We start from the raw sequence: 19,930 nt of genomic DNA, 5'->3' as shown, positions 1-19,930 counted from the left end.
AATTTTGTGTGTTCACAAAATTCACATCAGTGGCTAAAGAAAATCCACCTACTGTAGTTGAATTAAAGTTCCAGCTACAATTTCAGTGAATGTTTGGTGTGGCATAATTGTCAACCAATTAATAGATCCTTTCATACTAAAAAAATGTGTCACAGGAAGAAATTATTTGAAATTTTTAAACAATGTATTTCTTATGTGCTTGCAAATTTCTTATTGGCAAAACGAATTGAAATGTATTATAAACTTGATGGAACATTATCACATTTCACAAATGAAGTAATATAATTCTTATATGAAAAATTTACTGGTAAATGGATTCGACTTAGGGAGCCAGTAAATTGACCACTTTGATGAGCCTTATTCCCTAAAATTACTGTGTATGGGGATGAATTAATTGTGAGTCATATGAGCAAAAAGTAGACACATGTGATGAATTGATCACTGTAATTCTTAATGATGCTGCTCCCAACAAGTAATGTAAAGATATCATTAAGTTGGTGACAGAAAATGTGATGAAACGAGTTAAAAGTAACATCGATGTTAATGGTGGAATTTTTTAATATATATTGTATTTTAATACAGTATAAACCACAGTGAGTATTTTTTAAAAGTAAATTAGAAATATTTTAATATCTCAAGGTCTAAAATTATTGTTCTAAAGACAGCTGTTTTAATTTTTACAAATTCATATAATTTTCTGTTAAGTTTTGTGTTTAATAATAAAAGTTGATTATTTTCTTGTTTTTCATAAACTTTATTAAATCAGTTTTCTCAAAATTAAATTTCTTTAAATCAAATTTCTCAAAATTTACACATTTATTAATCATTTAACAAAGTTTTTGTACTTCAAATCTAAAAAAAACATATTTTTTGTCATGAACTTTTCTGTTTTTTGTTGGATGTCATGAAAACTACAGCAGATACAGTTCTGGGAACTGTTTTATTCAACATTTTCATGTCAAAAAACATAAAAAATCATCAAGTTTGCCTCATATATAGGGCATTAAAAATTTCAGTGTGACCTCATTTCACCAGGCAAACTGAAATCCTTGAAAACTTTTTCACTAGCCTTAACTCAGTATCAAAGTGTTTTCAGACATATATTTGTATGAACTTTTTCCTTATTTCAAGCTCTAAAATCAGTTCTGAAATTATTTTCCTTTTTCCTAAATAGCTTTATATATATAAATAATAGTTTCTTATATCATTACAATAAATTGGCTTATGTGGTAAATGAAGATGATAGATTTTTCTGGAGAGAAAATGCTAAATAGTAAATTAAATATATTTCTGCATTAATTGTAGATTGAAGCTGCTTCTTTTGACCACCAATAAAATTTTAGATAGTTTTATTTATAATTACAATAATAATTATTGTAAAAAGATTTCTTATGTTTAGCTTGTATTTTCAATGTATAAACATTATTAAAAGAATAATATGATTTAGAAGTATAATTATAATTTTAAATTACATTACAAATTATGGTATAGTTATTAATAAAATATATTTCAAAAGATAGATTTTGTTTGTTGTGCATGTACTTTTCTGTGTTGACAAAAAACCTGTTAATCATTCACTGCAGATTATGCATAGTGCATGATGAGCATGGAAGGTTAATAACAAAATCTGTAAATTACCCCAGATGATTTTCTGAAATGGATACAGTTTTTCTTATTACAATTACAAGTTTTCAAGAAAACTGTATATAACGAGAATGTCCACATATTACAGTTCATTATAAAAAAAAAATATAAACATTATTTCATCTAAACATTTATTTGTTTTGGTTAACAAGATTTTCAAACAAATTTTAAAATCAAAATGTTCAGAATTACTTCAAATGTAAACATTATATAATTTATATTTTACTTCCTCCAGTAACAACAGGCTTAATAACAACTATAGTTTTGGATGAAATTTTTTAATGAACAATAAGATCATGACACATGTCTGATCATAATTTGAACCTAGAACCTTCTGGATGTATGTCAGAGATCCTACCACTCTACAGTGGAAGTCGGCAAATAATGATTTAGATTCTATTTATTATGTATAAATGTCTTGTAATTATGCCAGTAGTGTATATTGGTACAGTTCACTTTTTGTTATAGTGCTTAGTTTTATGTGCAATCAAGATGAAAATTTGTGGGCACTATATAATCATCTTTCTTAAGAAAGAGAGTTTTCTATTTATAAATAAATAATTTAGTAACCTCTTAGGAAGTTTGGGTATTCATAGTTTGTACCTTGTCTGAAGTTTTGGGTGATTAGTGTTAATAGACATTCACCTACTCATGCTGTTCTGTTTTTTCTCTTTGAACTTTTGAATATATTCTTGTTTTTTTTAACACTCATAGTTAAAGTGAGTTTGTTGACCAACAGTAATTGTGTTGAACGGTGTATGTAAATCATTGTAATGTATTTAACACCAAAAATCATACATATGCAGGTAATCAATTGAGAATAATTCTATATTATGTAAAAAAACATTGTACTCTTATTTGTTACAGTTAATTAGTTTACACTTCATTAAAATCTGATAGTGAATTTACTTAATTTTTTATTGCACATTAAAAAGTTCTTTTCCAACTTATACTTAAAAATATAAATCTTAGGCTTCAAAAATCTAAATTCATTAAATATTTGATAAATAGCTTTATTTTTTATTTTAATTTAATTGTACTAAATTTTGTTCTTTGTTCTCTTCCATACTTATACATCATATTAAAACTTGCATCTTACCTATTTCAGCTTTGTTACATTAATAAAAATTAATTATGAAAAATGTGAAAGAAAAAACATCAATGATTAAAGCCATATTAAACAAACTAATTTGATCACTATCCTTGAACAGTGGCAGACGTTGTTTTATTATATGTTGGTTTTTATTAGTGGATATGATCATAGCGTCAATGCCATTTAATATAGTGGTACAAGAAAGATAAAACAAAAAATAGCGGTCTAATTTTAATTCAGTAGATAATTAGAATTCCTTAATTTATAATTTATGTTTATAATTTTGTAAATTGTTAATGAATGTATATTAAAATATTTTATTTCTTTCTGAAATAATAAACTATATATGTTTATTTATTTAAAAGTGATATTTGTAACAGGAATTTTATGTTCAGCACAAAATTAATTTTGTAAGATCTATTTCCATGAGCATTTTGAAGATCAAATTTTTTTTTTTTTTTTTTAATTTTAAGAAGACTGATCTTTTATTGTCTTTTGTGGATATGGTCAGCAATTATAAGAAAAATATAATGTGCTGTCTGTTTTTCTTTGTATTTATGTAATATTCTGATTAGCATACACAAGTTCAACATTCACAAGTTATTTCACATTATAATGTAACAATTAAAATTGAAAAAAAAACACAAATAAATATTTTACAATAGAAGCCAGTAATAACGCTGAAAATAGTAGCCTGGCTAATGTATTATGTTGTTTAACTTGACAGGTTTTAATTTAAGTAAAGGAAAGGTGTGGTAATGAATTATTATTGTTTTAGCAAATAATGGCTATTGTGTCTTACTCTTGAAATAAGAGATTATGATCCAGCCTCATTCTCATTGGTGTTGCAGATAGTACTGTTGTTAGAGGCACTTATTCTGAAGTAGTAAGGAACCCATTTAACATGTGGCCAAACAGTACATTTGTGATATGTGTTGTGTTTGTTTAGTTTGTTATTTTTGTCAAATTTTTTATTATTTAAGTGTGTTGTTTACGACTTGAATGTTTATAAAATTTACATGTTAAGCTTAATATCTTTCTTGTGTGCCCTATTTCTATGAGTAATTTGCCAACACTAGTAGAGCGTTAGGGCTTGTATGACATTTGTATCTGTGGGTGAATGTTCATATTTTCTAACTGATATCATATGTATTGCTATCACTGCAATTTAATTTATTTATTTCCATGTTGTATTGCTGTGTTGAAAAATTTATTCAGAAAACTGGACATGAATAAACAAATTGGTACGCCTAATTGTTCATAGATTATACTACATAGAAACATAAGACACATTAATTATAAAAAGCACTACTTACAAATTCTATATATAATATAAAATAAAGATAAGATCAGTGCACTCAAATAATACAGGTTTACAATATTAAATTTGACAGAAACATATATATGAACAAATACAACACAAATATGGATACAGTATACACAAATATAGTAAATGTGGATTAAATGAAGATGGATTTAAATTTAAATATCAATAAATGGAACCACTGTAAGACAAGCACCACAGTTAACCGTGTTCTGAAGTATTGAGTATGAGATTGGATCATAGCCTCAAAAAGATCACAGTAGGATAATTTTAGTTTTTTAGAAAATGACTAGTAATTTTTGTTGTTTTTATACAATTGCAAATATTATTCATCTTGGTAATATAGAAATATTATTATTATTATCTTGTCAGTAACATTATTTTTCTTGTAGTTTTTAACTGGAAGTAATAAAATTATTTAATTGTAAAACAGTACTTATTCTTAAAATTCTCATATTAAAGAATCAAATACAAATCTTAAAAAAAGAAATTGTTTTGTAAGTTAAAAAAGTGGTATAATTTATAAGAATTAAAATGAATTTTTTTAAGAAACTTGTTTTAACACGATTTAAAACAAGATTTGTTTTTTATAGTAAATATTTGTCATTTTTAAAATTCTCAGTGTTGCCAAGAAAATAATAAAATTTACCAGATGATAATTCTTTTTTTTTGAAAAATTGATTAAAACTAATAAATAGTTAAATTGAAATAAATAAGCCTTTTATAATTATTTTTAATTTTTTAAATTTTATTGCTTATTACATGTTTAAAGCACCTTTTTACTATCAAATACATACATTTCAGATCCCTCATTACTCTATTCATTACATAATTTGCCCAAAATTGCAAATCATCAATTCCCTTGTTCATTTATAATATTCATGAACTAAACAACATTAGAACTCTTCTGACACCTGCTAAATAACATTTTTTTCTGATTGAGTTTGTGGAATGAACATTATCTAGTGGTTTTTATGACATTTGCTAAGATTCATATAGAATTATATCTGAAAGCATTTATATGATGGAATCAATTACAAATTACAAAAAATAGGAAATATCTCTGGTATTTTTCATGAAATTATTGTCAACATAACAGTACAACTAAGACATGCAAAGAATGAATATATTGATTAGTATTATGAATTTTATAATTAAGATTACTTTTCTATTTACTCAGTTAAAAATAACCTTTAAACAAAACAACTTATTGGGAATTAATATCTTAAATTTAAACTTAAATAACGCTTGAACTTAACCACTTACGCCATAAAGATTAGAATATTTGAAAATAAGATTGCATAGAAGTTGTAATGAAGATGCTGCTCCATTATATATGAGGGTGGTCCAGAAACTAATTTACATTTGTGCCTAGCATAGAGATGGGTGGGATAGAGCCTCCATCTTGGGATCAAAATGTTTCTACACTCAGTACGCATCAAGCTGTTGTAGCGTGTGGACTAGGATTTTTCTACTTTGTTCATTGTGAATTATTGAAATGTGTGCTTCAATAAAAAATCCTGCGAGTTGTGAGATGCGTTCAGTGATTAGGATTTTACTGGAAAAAACCTCAAACCAATTGAAATTCATCAGCAACTTTTTGAGGTGTACAATGATGGAAGATGGAATAATGAGTAAAGGTGGAATGAGACAGTGGTGCATTCAGTTTAAAAATTGCATCGCCAGTGTTCATGAAGAGGACCGCAGTAGTTGGCCTAGCCTTGTGACTGATGTACTGATGATGAAAATCAACAATAAAATTCGTGAAAATCACTGCATTACGATTAAGAAACTCCTGCTTCATTTCCCCCAAATTTCATGAAGTTTACTGCATGAAATTGTATCTGGGAAGCTTGGTTATCACAAGTTTTGTTCAAGATGGGTGCCAAAAATTTAAGATGGCAGATCTCTACAGAGAAGGAATTGAAAAGCTTGTGCATCGTTATGATAAGTACCTCAATTTTAATGGTGACTATGTAGAAAAATAGTTTTGATTGTCCCTTTCAAATGTATATATTTTGGTTGGTTTTTTAAATTTCAAAACGTAAGTTAATTTCTGGACAGCCCTTGTACATTAGAACAAATGTTACTGAATGAATAACTGTGAATGATAAACTAATGTAGTAGAATATTTGCCAGAATTGAATAATTATTGCATATGAATCAGGTCAAAAAAATTGTTTGCAATCTTTTGTTGCAGACACTATGGACAACCTTCACAGTCCATAGCCTTGAACATGTTATGGAAAGTACATTATTAGAATGTCTTAATTAAGTAGCAGTACTATTTGCTGTGTTTATATATATATATATATATACTTATTGCATTTTTTAAATCAAAAACCAACTTGAACAACCCAAGTTCAGAATTACAAACTAAATTAAATAACACTTATCTTATTAGTTTTTTATTATTCCAACTGCACTTTTGCAGGATTCCGCATCATCAGTTGTATATAAAACTTATTTATATAAAATTACATATGAAACATAATTCTTTTTAAAACTAAAATTAATAATTATTAAAATTACAATCATACATACAAAAACATATGAAGTAAATTAAATAAGATATGTATATAAATATGACATCATATTTAAAAAACTAAAATTACATTTAAAAATAAAATAAAATAAATAGAAAATTTCTACTATCTAATTTCAAGTTGGTTTTTGATTATAAAAATACATTATATTGGTACATAGGAATATGGGTCTTATAAGTAATGACTTAAAAAAAAAAAAATTATACGCATATATATATATATATATATATATATATGTGTTATATATTTAAACTATGCAAATGTAAAATTTATTTGTATCTCTGAAAATATAATAAACAGTATTTTATACTCACACTTATTAGGAATTCAGTTACTAATATTAAAGAATTAGTAGTTTTTTTTTTATTTGATGTTAATAGATTTTCTATGAAATGAAGCAAAGAGTTCACATTAGGAGATATTAGTGTACTTTTAATGATTTAAGAATTCATAAAAATACCAGCTGTACCCACTTAACTGATAGAGCTTGTGTGTAGTGTTAACCAGATTTAAAAAATTAAAAATTCTAATTATACATTAGTTTTATAATTACATTAGTTTCTTTTGATGTTAACCAGAATTAAGTTACATGGCATGTACTACTTAGTTTTTATTGTTTCATTAAAAAAAAACAATGGTGGTGTTTGGCTAAAGTTAATTTCATTAAGTAAAAATAATTTCAGCCATACTCAAATTTTTGTTATATCTTTACTTCACCATTTAAGCTTTGCATGAGCATATGGTATGGCAGTTATGATATTTGTGAAATATCACAAGCCTGATTGGGATTTATTTCTAGAAAACTTATGGATGAAAGGCACAGTCATTATCATCGTATTATGGAGGTTGCCTTTATTTCAGGTACTCATGAATTTAATAGTAATTAAATCTATTTTATGAGAATGAATTTACCGCTTCAAATGCGCACCGTGAGGTTGAAGTGTATGTTTTATTTGAAGTTTTGTTTATTTAACAATAAATAATCTTTTTCCAGCATTACTGATGAACTAGAAACAGTGTGTGGTCTCTTATCACCACCTCGCTCTCCCAGTTTGCTGTCTCCACCACGCCCTGAAGGTTCTTCAGCAGCTGGCCCTTCACGTAGATCTCGTCATCATTCAGAGATGTCTAATCCAGAAATGGCACTTTATCTAGAAAAAGAACATCTAAAAGATGCTGAAGAAAGTGATTACCAATTGATGGAAGGTTTGATCCAAAGGCGAATGCAAAGAAGTGATTCAAATGATAAGTTCCACAACAATGCATTCTTTTTGACTGCATCTCAGGTAACTGACATTTATGAATATCTGTCTTACTTGCTATGAACTGTTTGAGCAGACTGGATGCTTCTCAGAGCAGGTTTTGGTCCTCTAATAAAAAATATTCTGTTACTTTTTGAATTTAAAAAAAATTCTATTTAGGTGAATTTTTTATTTTCTTAAGTCTAGAATTCACCATTCACTCTATAGTCTTCAAAAAAATACTCATAATTAGAGATACGTGACCTCTGTTTTTTCACATTGTGCAGGAAAAGTGTGTTTTTTTCAATTTCGTAACATGAATGTTATTAATGTTTTAATGTAAAATTTTGAGCTAGTACATTGCAGCTGAACAAATATTTTATGATATTATATTATTTTTATGATGTTATATTTTAATATTTTATGTTATGAGAGTTTTTTAGGCTATACTATTATTCTGTTAATGTAAATGTTCAAACCACTTGAGGAAAATATTTTAACTGATAAGCCATGAAAATATTTTTATAGTGAATTTCTCTGAAATTTGGGCTGTAATAGCTAGTACAGTATACTGAACAGAATAATTTTAATAAATTATTAACATCATGTGGAGATAAATACATTACCATTTTTTTAATAATCCTAAATTAGAAAATGTGAGAATTAGCCTGCATATAGATCTTAATTTACTCCACTTAATAGGTATAAAGGTAGGCTTTTGCAGATTGATTCATTTGTAACTATTTAAATTTTCTACATATACAACATTGGCTTTAAGATAATGTGTGAGATATTCATTGATTGGTCTAAGATTGATGCTCCATAGAGCACTCCTCAGTCTTTAAACACCTTCTTATCATTCCATCAAGGACAATGAAGTGGTTGGATTTTACAGATTATGTGAGAATAGATTTACCAAAAACATTCAATATATGAATCTTCATTACCATCCTTATCATCTATAAGAATTTAAAGTTTTTCTTTACTCTTTTAATAACATTTTAATAATGTTTTAATCCACCCTCTGTGTAAATTTAGTTTTAATTGCTTGGTTGCTCCTATAGCAAGCCAATGGTAGATCTCTGTAACTGGTCACTTTTACAATCAATAATCAATAATTTTGTAGTTACTCTCATCAGATTAGTGCTATTGATACACTGCTGCACTGAAGACATGAATTGACTGAATGATTATAAAAGGAGTTATCAATATTATTTCATACATCATTACTGAAAAATTTCAGGTTTTTTAGGCTATTACTGCCTAAATAGCGTGTGGAAATGTGAACCCCACAACCAATATTAACATCTAATCTAAAAATTGCAATTCAATAATCTCTTCTCTTTAATTATTTGTACTTGTTGGATTGTATTTTTATTGTATTGATTGAACTCATACGAGGATGGGCTGAAAAGTTTCCAGCCTGACAAAGAAGACAACAATTTTTTTTCAATATAATCTCCATAAAGACTAATACACTTTTTATAACGGTTCTCTAAAACATTTTCATAATACGGCTTTATAATTCAAACTTCTCAAAGTGTACCCATTTACAACAATAATGACTTCCTTGTTGAGTTTTAAATCATTGTGTGCCAAGCGATTTTTTGAGGTTAGGAAATAATTGATAGTTGCTGGATGCTAAATCTGGTGAATAGGGCAGTTGAAAAAGCAGTTGGAACATCACGTTTGTTGATTTTAGCCATTGAAATGATTGATGAATGTGCTGGTACATTGTTATGATGAAACAAGACATTTTTTTTCACTAAGTGTGTTGTTATCTTTTTCCTTCATTACTCAAATATTGCAATAAGTTTGTGTAGTACTCAATATTAATTGTTTTACCCTTTTTGAGGTAATCAATAAAGATAATTCCTTTTGTGTCCCAGAAAACATCATGGTTTATCATCAGTGATTTTGCGACCTTTTTTGAATTCAGAAACACGCTGTTTTATTGATGAATATGATGGAGAAGAGTGAATTTAGTGTTGAATCAGTTACATTAAAATCACAGCCAAACCAAAGCATGACAAGCATCATTGTTAACCCAACTGCAGTGAGCAAGATTAGAACAACCTAATATTTGGAAGTTCCACTCAGTGGAACACACCACTTCACTAATACCTGTAAAGCTACCAGTACAAGACTCCACTCAGGATAGCCCTGCAATTCATAGCATATACAGTGGAAATTACTACCCTACTAGCTGAAGCCCTTTCTTCCACATAATGACAATATTATACAAATAAAGATTTTTCAGCATCATCAGTAAGACCAGGAACCAGTGATGTCAAGAAGAATCCAAATGTTAGTCCTGATAGCATCAAGGGCTGAAGAAAAGAAGAGATGTAGCCTGTATATGGTTTTAAGAAAGGTCACAACCAATTTGGACCACTAGGCTATTACTACATATGTAATAGAAGATAAATAATAATAAATTTTTATATTTTTGTTTTATCAAACACTGGTTTAGCCTGATCCACTTTCCCAACCTATTTTTTACAATTTATTTTATTTCTGTTTGTTTACTTCATACTAAATCTTTAACTAACACGTCATATGTATTTTAATTTTTCCCTTCCAGTATTTGAAACTTATTATTGTTATTAAAACTTAATTTAGTAAATCTTTGGATGCCTTAATAAATGGTCAATAACATTGTTCATCCAGTAAAATTCTGCTATCAGTTACTTTTACTTCACCTTAACAAATTTCTCATTAAGGGAATCTTCCAGAAGAAATCTTGATCTTTTGATATCATGAAGAAGTCCAATCCAAACTTGATGCAAATTCTTTTATATGTTTGAAGAATTAACAGAACAGATATGACAGTACTACTTATAATTATAAAATTAAGTTTTAATTTGCTATTTAGTTAGTGTATGGAATATAGTTATTAATGATCAGTCAAGATTTATTAAAATATTTAAAAATTGGATTAAAAAAATACAAAACTCCTTTATGAAATCAGAAAGATTCAGCAGGAGTTTTACTATGTAATGACAAATTAAATAATTTTGTTTATAGACAATGTAAAAAATTAGTTAATTTCTTTATTTTTACCGAAATCTCTTTAATGTTTGAGACCACAAGAAACCTTCCTTATGATTTCATTTATTTATCTTTATCATGGCTCATACCAAGAAAAGATTTTCAGTTTATTAATGAGTAATAATTCTAAATTAATTTTTGTTAGTAAGCAATATTTTGGTATCCCATGCAGAGAGCCAAAGTGAGAAATATATTTTATAAAAATATATTCATTTAATAGTAACAGAAAGCTAACACCTAATAATAGTTACTCTATGATAGATAATGAATCTTGTATCATATAAAATATGCCATGCCTGATATTATACTCAAACCCAAAACTTCCAGATGAAAGGAAGTTTCATCTCACTGCCCCTCCACTACAGAGATCGGTAATGTATGCATATACATTTATACATATTGAGTAAATTATATATATTTACTCATTCTTTTTTTTTTTAGGGGAGGTCATTAAGGAGAAGTAGTGCAATTGAAGGAGATCTGCCCACACCATGTCATTCACAAACAGTTAGTTTACAAAGCCCAGATGCTGCACCATCAACATCTGCTGCTCCTCAGCTTACTTCTTCTGAGAACAGTCTTATTCCAGGCAACCCAGAAACAATGTGCTGAATTATTAGTGATTTGTTTATACCTTTTAATTTTATTTTAAGTAATTTTAAAATTTAAATTAATTGTACATATATTACATATTTTATACTTGTTGTGATTTGTAGGTTAATAATTGTTAAATGTGTGATTTTATAGAAATACATTAATGAAATGAATGGTATTAGATGAATATTAGTAGTATTGATTAATGTTAATATATATTTTATAGTGTGATAAAAATATATTTTCTTTTTTAATCTTTGTTTTATAATACAATATACAGATTTATGTTTATGTATGGTGATGTATAAAGAACAAGAAGTAGTTTTAAATATATTTTTATTTAATTGAAAGTTACAGAACCGAAGTAAAGTTATAGATATTTATTAAAATAATTAGTCGTAATTCTGTTAATATAAATTAGTAATGTTAAATAAATAATTTATATAATAGGTTATAAATAGGATTATTAATAAGTTTATAATAATTAATAAAATGATTTATTAATTACTAAAGTAACCTGTAATAATAATTATGTTTTGATAGTAAAGCACTTTTTCTAATGGTTTAAAACCAATTAAAAGGCAGCTAATTATTTAAATTGTCACAATAAAATGTATAGCAATATAAAGAACCTGACAATGCAGCAGCATATAAAATGCAGCAGTATATTATAGTTATTTTTTTTTTTAATTTTATTTATTTACTTTTTAACATAATTTATCTTTAGAATCCATTTCTGAAAAAGAAATTTTTTTTTTTATAATTGTGAATATCTTCATGTTTTCAATGTAAACCTAAACAATGAATTGTCTTTATGTTAAACTTCTGTTTTAATCTTTGTGTATTCTTATGGCAAATATTTTTTGATAAATGTTATAACTATTCTTAAGCTAATTGTCATTCTGTACGTAAGTATTTAAAAAGTTTACTTTTTAACTGGTACATCAGAAATAAAATTGTTCTTAACAAATTGCAGTAGTTCTTTAATAATATGTGTTAATATATTTAGCTCATCATATTTTGTTGCGATTAATTATTCTAAAAAATGTAGTTTAACATTCAAGATTTTAAATCAATATTATTTTTTTAATAATCATTATAATGTTAAAAAAGTTCAAATTCTTCCTTTTTCTTATTATAGTAAGAGAAGGAAACTAACTTTTATAATAGTACATTGGTTTCATGCATCTGAATTGGCACCAATATGCATTTTAATGAAAGCAGTTACTGGTGAAATAATATATTTTGCTTTATAATGAAGATTATTGGTTCTCAGATCTTTAATCATATAGGGTGAGATCATTTCTTTACATTTAAATATTCTTATTTTGGAGAATATTATCGAGTGTTAATCATTAAAAAAAAGCTTTTAATTTTGGTGCTTATATAAATTGAACCCTACCTAATAATGATAACATCATCTAGGATTATAGAAGTGAAAAATCTGTGTGAAACTGCAATATTAGTTTCTTTAGATTGTGAATTTACTTTCTTTTTATGCTAAGAGTATCTACTAATTCAGAATGTATTAATCAAAATTCTTATCATTACTTTGTGGGAAGTTTTCTTTTATGTTAAAAATAGTATTAAAATTATTAAAATAAATTTCAGTACTCATATTTTACAGATAGTTTTAACAATAAAGGCAAAACTGTTTATTTTCAGAACTTTTTATTTCTGTTAGTTTCCTGTAATTGCTTAAAATAATTATAAAGTAATTTTTTAATGGATAATCTGACAAAACAGCTGCTACAATATTCGGGATGAATCTCTGAAGTTATATCTTGTTAGTGAGAAGTTGTAAAAATTGGAAAAACAGTCCATTTTAAAGCTTGATTTTACTGAGTTATTTACTTTGTAATCCCATTATGTTAACTGTCAGGCCACTTTCTAATGAAGAAATGAAAAGTCTTCATAACATTTTTCACAGAAGTTAATTGAGAACATGTAGCTTGTACAATTTATATTGAAAAGAATTTTCCATTTGAAAATTATATCCTCTTTGTGCATTATTTTAGCATATTAATAGAAGTTCAACCCTGTTAGAGAAGTTTTAAAGAAACTATTATTTTGTTCCAAAGGATCTGAGTGATATTGTTCCAATATTATTATACATATATTAGTCAATATTCTTCACATGCTATTAATATTTCTTCCATTTTTTTGTAGTGTATTCTGCAGAAAGAATAGTTCTACTTTTTGCAAAGTTCTACAAATCTTCTTATTACATTTTTAGTCCAGAATAATTAAATATGTCTTAAAACTATGTTACAGTGACACGCATAAAGGAATATGACTAAATTCATGTACAATGTCATTAAGAATATATATTCCTTTTTGGTTTTATTAGAGTTCACAATTTCTGAAAACTGGGCTTTGGTTGACAAGCGATCATGTAGATGATTCCATTATCTTCCAGTCAAATTAAATTTTTTTTGCAAAAGTAAGATTTTTTTAGATTGTTCAAAGTCATCATATTTATTTTAATTGAAACCATGTTTAACAAAATAGTCTCTTGTAGTATCTTTAATTTCCATTAAAGAATCTTACCGCCTTGCCTTAAAGTTACCAGTAATACTAGTAGTAGGAGTATCAGGTTTTAAAAGGATGTCTTCGTTTTCTTCAGTGTCAGATAAAACTTTATTTGGATCTCCACTTGGTTTGGTTGACAATGATATGAGACTAGGTTGATCATTAATTCAGGCCTCTTGTTCGGCAGTAGGCATAGCAGGATCAACAAAAGTTGTTTTGACTACCTATGTTTCTTCATCAACCCTTGAAGTTTGTGAAGGTGTTGAATGAGATTCAGAAGAAATTTCCCCTGCCCACATACACATAGCCTGCTGCTGCCCTCTGATGTACGAACAGATGTATGTAGCAACCTGGGCCCAGGCACATGCCTAAATTTAGCATGCATAAAATAAATAAACACTGTTTATCAATAAAGTATTTAAAATAAATTCATAAATGGCCTAACGACACATTTTATCTTCGCAAAATATCCATTCCACATATTTTATCCATTTCATAAGTACTTTTTGAAAATGAATCTTGAATTACACTACGTTTTTCCAGTTATTCCTATATATAATTAATTACATTAATTAATAATATTTTTTTGGTCTGCTGTGTATAACAGAATGAAAAAGAAATTTAGATAGTACATTTTGAGAATGTCTGTTTCAAAAAAAAATGTTTTGGTTGTAACTTATGCCGCACAATGTGAAAGTATGTAACATAATTGAATGTACTTTGAATTACATAACTTACAACATTATGTGACTATAATTGATGACTGTTATCAGGTACTTTTTCTTTACTTTACATTGGAACGTGGCCTAATAGTTTCTATCAGAGATTCTACATTCATTGATTACGTAAAGAACTTTAAAATGTATATGAATCCAATTTTTTTTACTTCTTGCTGGTGAAATATGTGGCTTCATTTTAAGCATTATAAATTTAAAATTTAGCAGTTTTATAGTGATGCACATTAAATGTTTACTTCACATACTTGGGAATTACATGCAGATTGGAACAAATGAATGAGGTAAACTATACTTGTATTTAATTACATTGTCATCTGAACATTTTCTGTTCAAAGCAAGTATATGTCATTATATTGACAGTAATCTAAAATAACCATGCCAAATTATTGTTATTGATTAAAAGAGTAGGTTGTGGATATGTTGTAATTTTAATGGTTTTAAGTGGTACAGGAACATTACGGTAAATTATATATTAACAAATACAAGAACTGGAAAATGGCCATACTTTGATTTAAAACAGTTTCTCAGCTATTAAAAATATAATTTACTTTACTTTCCTTTAAAGTTTTTTTTTCTCCTATAACCCCCATAATTAATTAAACGAAAAGGACTTATTCAACCCCTTATATCCAATTACAAAATTATATGAGTTTTTGTTCCCAAAATCATTAAGTTTACTTCTTCTTTCAAAATAGATTTTTTGTTCTCTTCTATAAATGTGTGGGTATAATTTAGTGAAGATTGACTGGAATGATGAGGTTTTTTGTTGTTGATTTTGTTAATTTTAATATCTTAATTTTTTGTTATTTTATTCAACTTTTTTATTAGAATTATTATATGTTAAATTGAACCCAGCAAAAAAGGTACTCAGGTATCATGAGTACACAGATAGAGCAAAAAATAACCTCACTTACTGGTTCATAAAAAAATTACCCCTTTAACTTGTGTTTGTGGTTGAATTCTAAAGTGTGAAAGAATAGCAGCTATAATATCAGTTCCTAACATATCAGTTAGGAACTGAACCACTATTCTAGCATCAGGTTACTCACAAAAAACTGTCTTATTTCACACACTTATAGTTTGCTTACTCTTTCTGTTCATCAATCTCTCTCTGTTTTTCGTCCCTTTCCAGTAATTTTTTGTGACTTTTTTAAATGCAGATATCTGTATCGAAAAGTAAATTCAACATTTTTTTTAATTATTAAATTTTTGTAGTTATTTTTTTTATAAATGATAATTTCAATTTTTTATATTATATTAATGGTAGGTAATAATTTTTTTCATATAATTTTATTATTATTGTACACTACGGCAAGGCATTAGAAAGAAAGACAAACCATTTTAAAAAGTTCTTTTTATTATATATCTGAACAAAAAATTTGTCACTATTTTATATTTATTTTCCTTGGTGCTATAAGAATAAAAGGTTTATTTTTGTAATATTTGTGTTTTTATAATAATTTCATTAAAGAAATTCCCTCTGCTGAAGTGTTATATATCAAGATCAATTAATTGTTGAAACCAATAAGTGAAAAGTTTAATTTACTTATCAAATTTTTTTTTTAATATTTGCATTTTTAATTCTCTGTCCAACATTAATTTATATTATTATAATAAACAAATTTGTAAAAATCCTAAAATGTGCTTACTATAAGTTATAAAATGTTCCACACTTTTCTCTCTAATCATCATTTTTCTCTACTGAGGCCATCAGAACTGTGCTTTCACTAGCAAACATATTTACACCATTCATGGAAACTTACTAAGTAGAACTTCTTAAGTATTGTATGTAATAATAACAACAATCTATTGCAAAACAAAATCAATTTGCTATAATGTATTACAATTTGATTCATTACAATATGATGAAACATAATTTCTTCTACTTTGTTATTAAAAAAATAAAAAAATTAAAACCATAAAATAATTCTAGCAATATAAAGCTAACAAAAAAAAAGAAAAAAATCAGTCAAAAATATATCATAAAATAGACCTATTGTACTTTTAATTAATTATTAAGGTTGGTCACTTTGGTGGAAAGTTGACAAAAAACTAAAAATAGAAAAAGTAAATAAATAATTATAAGAAACAATAAATAAATAAATAATAAATAAAATAAAAACCTTAAGCAAAATGTGCAGGCTATAAGCAGATGCTTTTAACTGTATAAAAATGATCTGTATGTATATTTTCTAAAATCTATCTTTTCAAGACCCATATCACCTCTGTATTAATATTTTTTTTTTAATAAAAAAAAAAAAAAAATTATTGTATATAACTCAACTTGATCCACCCAAGTAAAGTAACACTCACCTTATTTTTTCATAATGTCTACAATAGTACTTTCATGGCAACCCGCATCATCAGTTGTAATTCTTCTTTATAATATGTTTATTACCAAATTACATATTAAACTCAAAATGATAATTAAAATATATAATATATAAAATTTATTATATAAGAATTAAGATTAAAAATTTAAAAGTTAAAATATTTTTCACATTTTATAATTTTTTTAAAAGAAATATAAAAAATGTTAAAAATTAATATTAATTAAAATTATTGAAATTAAAAGTTGCATGTATAAAAATTTGACATCAATTATGATAAAATTAAATTAAATAGGACAAAAACAAAATATACTACTTGGTGGCCAGCCAATACTATATTACTGTATAAATAATTAACATTTATTTATTATAATATTATTATATTTATTATAATTGGTTCCAAAATCTTTTTGTTTTAGAATTCTGTAAATAAAAATATCATAGGTAGGTTATAGTTTCACATAATTGTTTCCAGTAGTGATACCAGAATGTCTTTCTCTTATGTGAGAAAGACATTTTAAGGTACTGTTATTTAGTAACTATAACTTTTTTTAAGGTATACTGATCTATACCAGTATGTTTGATCTTTGGTGCCCACTTTGGTGTACTGAAAACTCTTAAAGAAATATCTATGCATATGCTAAATACTTTCATACCACTTGGAGACACAAGCCTGTGGTGTAATACAAATAACTGACCTTAAATCCATGTTAGACTTGAAGTTTTGCTGAAAACATGAAATCTTTATTCAAAACAACACTATTAAATGTATATGGTAAAAATATTGCTTTTACTGCGTTCTCTTGAAAGTGTTGCTCAAATGATACTTTACCTTCTCAATTTTTTGGTTTCATTATCACTATATTTTTAATTCTACACTTTCCACTATTTCTAAAGCCCCCACCACCTTAGATTTATTTAAGTTTGTTATAAGATTTTTATTAAGACAATATTCTTGAATTCACTCATCATCCTCTGGACGTACAGTCTTCTGTAGCCAACAATACAATACTATCAGTATATTCCAAGAACTTTATAAGAACACCATTTATTGAAATCCCTCATTCCAAATAATCCTTACTATCATTGATAAATAGTGAAAAGAACAGAACTTGAGCCACAAGTACCGTAAGTTGACTCGTACATAAGCTTCTAAGCTCTCTGTAAGCCCCTATTTATGCAAAATTGCAGCACTGATTCCACTATATATGCTTATTAGCATATTTTTCATTTTTGATGACTTATCTATTCCACAAAGCTTATAAAATAAAGTTGTACCTATTTATCCTATCAAATGCTGCTGACAGTCAACAAAGAATTTTTTTTTATTTTTGGTCATTTCATACTTACTTCTATAATAGCAGTAGTTGAAAGTAAATAAATTATCAGTAGTTGAATATGATGATGTAAAGTTGGCTGTAAACATTCTCAGAATCTTATGTTTTACAACCCAAAAAATAACTGATCCTAGTAACAATCTTATCAATGAAATATCTTTATAATTATTAACATTCTTTAAACTGTCTTTTTTATGTACAGTAACTACCAATTTTTGAAAATAATCAGATACTTCATTATATTCATTATTATAAAAATCCAGTAACTTTCCTAAATAACTGTAGAGAATTTTGTTTTAGATTAATACAATGGATTTGATGTTCACCTGATGAAGAAGATCTTTTGACGTTGATCTGATTTGATCTTTTGTCATTTCAGACATGTCAAGCAAAGAAAATTATCATCCACTGTGAAACTTTCAGTATTTGGAGTCACATAAACCATCTTAACATTTGTTTGACAGTTCTGCTGCTTAAAGTGCTATCTGTACCCACTTACAGACTACAATATTGCCTCCATTACAAATTTTTTTTTTTAAACAGTGAACCATTTTCCAAAAATCATTTACACTCTTGATTATTTTCATTTTATTTATGCCTCTCACCCAATATTTTCTTCTTTTATTGCCGCATATCCATTTATACCACTTATTAGCTTTAACAATTTTTTTTTTAATAATAGCAGAATCAATTTTTTTTAAAATTATATTAAATAAAATCAAAAGACCTCTTTTTTGTGCTTTGAATCACAAGAAAGCAAACCATTCTTGCTTATAAGATTTTTATATTGTCTTCTATTACACTGGTACCATTTGCACATCTCTCATAAACAATTTCCCATAAAACTTTTGCATGCTCTTTGAGTTGATATCCAGTGACTTTGGTCGCTTCTCAACCAGAATGCTCATTGTGAACTGATAACTCGTTTACATTAATCAGTCCATTTCAATTTTGGTAATGATGGTACAGTGTTCTTCTACCACCTTTGCAATCCTAAACTGAATAAGAATTGAAAAGTGGCTCGAGCATATTTCATTAATGAATGAGTTGATAAAAGATGTTACATTTGTTGAGACTGCATATAAATCAGTTAATGATAAACCTTGAGGCTCTGTGAATATGAATTCTTCTAGAATGTTATTTTTTGATTTACCGTTAACTACAACCAAGTTTAAATTATTAAATAAATTTGTTAATATTTTGTCTCTTGCAGTTAGTACTTTGGATTGTATTTTTTGTAGTACTAGTACTACTTAAAAATAGCTTGTATAATGCTTGTATTCTAACAAGTACATTCTATACATATGTTCTATTCTGTTCACCTAGAATGTTTTGTTCTGCACCTAATTGACCATTTAAATCTCTAATTAATTCCATATTTATATTAATTTACATACAAAAATATTTTTAATTCATTAAAATCTCTGTTACATTTGTTAAAATTATGATAAATTGGCACAATATAATTTACACTTAGAATCAAGCATTATTTGATAATATT

At 26.6% G+C, this 19,930-nt stretch overlaps 1 protein-coding gene across 6 annotated transcripts in view; it reads left to right on the top strand.

Moving 5' to 3' along the window:
* Positions 1–13,503, top strand: part of Trpm (transient receptor potential cation channel, subfamily M) — a 747,840-nt gene extending 734,337 nt beyond the window's left edge. For 4 of the 6 annotated variants that reach the window (XM_075360566.1, XM_075360569.1, XM_075360568.1 and 1 more), the window contains 2 exons: positions 7,602–7,893; positions 11,341–13,503. In XM_075360566.1, coding sequence (XP_075216681.1) covers positions 7,602–7,893; positions 11,341–11,511 — 463 coding nt within the window. In that variant the 3' untranslated portion in view covers positions 11,512–13,503. The remainder of the gene's footprint in view (positions 1–7,601; positions 7,894–11,340) is intronic. The other 2 variants (XM_075360571.1, XM_075360567.1) reach the window with 1 other exon arrangement.
* The last annotated feature ends 6,427 nt before the right edge of the window (positions 13,504–19,930 follow it).

This window comes from Lycorma delicatula, chromosome 3 (assembly GCF_047948215.1).
Source record: "Lycorma delicatula isolate Av1 chromosome 3, ASM4794821v1, whole genome shotgun sequence".
In the NCBI taxonomy this organism is placed as follows: Eukaryota; Metazoa; Arthropoda; class Insecta; order Hemiptera; family Fulgoridae; genus Lycorma; species Lycorma delicatula.
The sequence above is the reverse complement of the archived record's forward strand: the minus strand, read 5'-3'. Positions and strand labels throughout refer to the sequence as shown.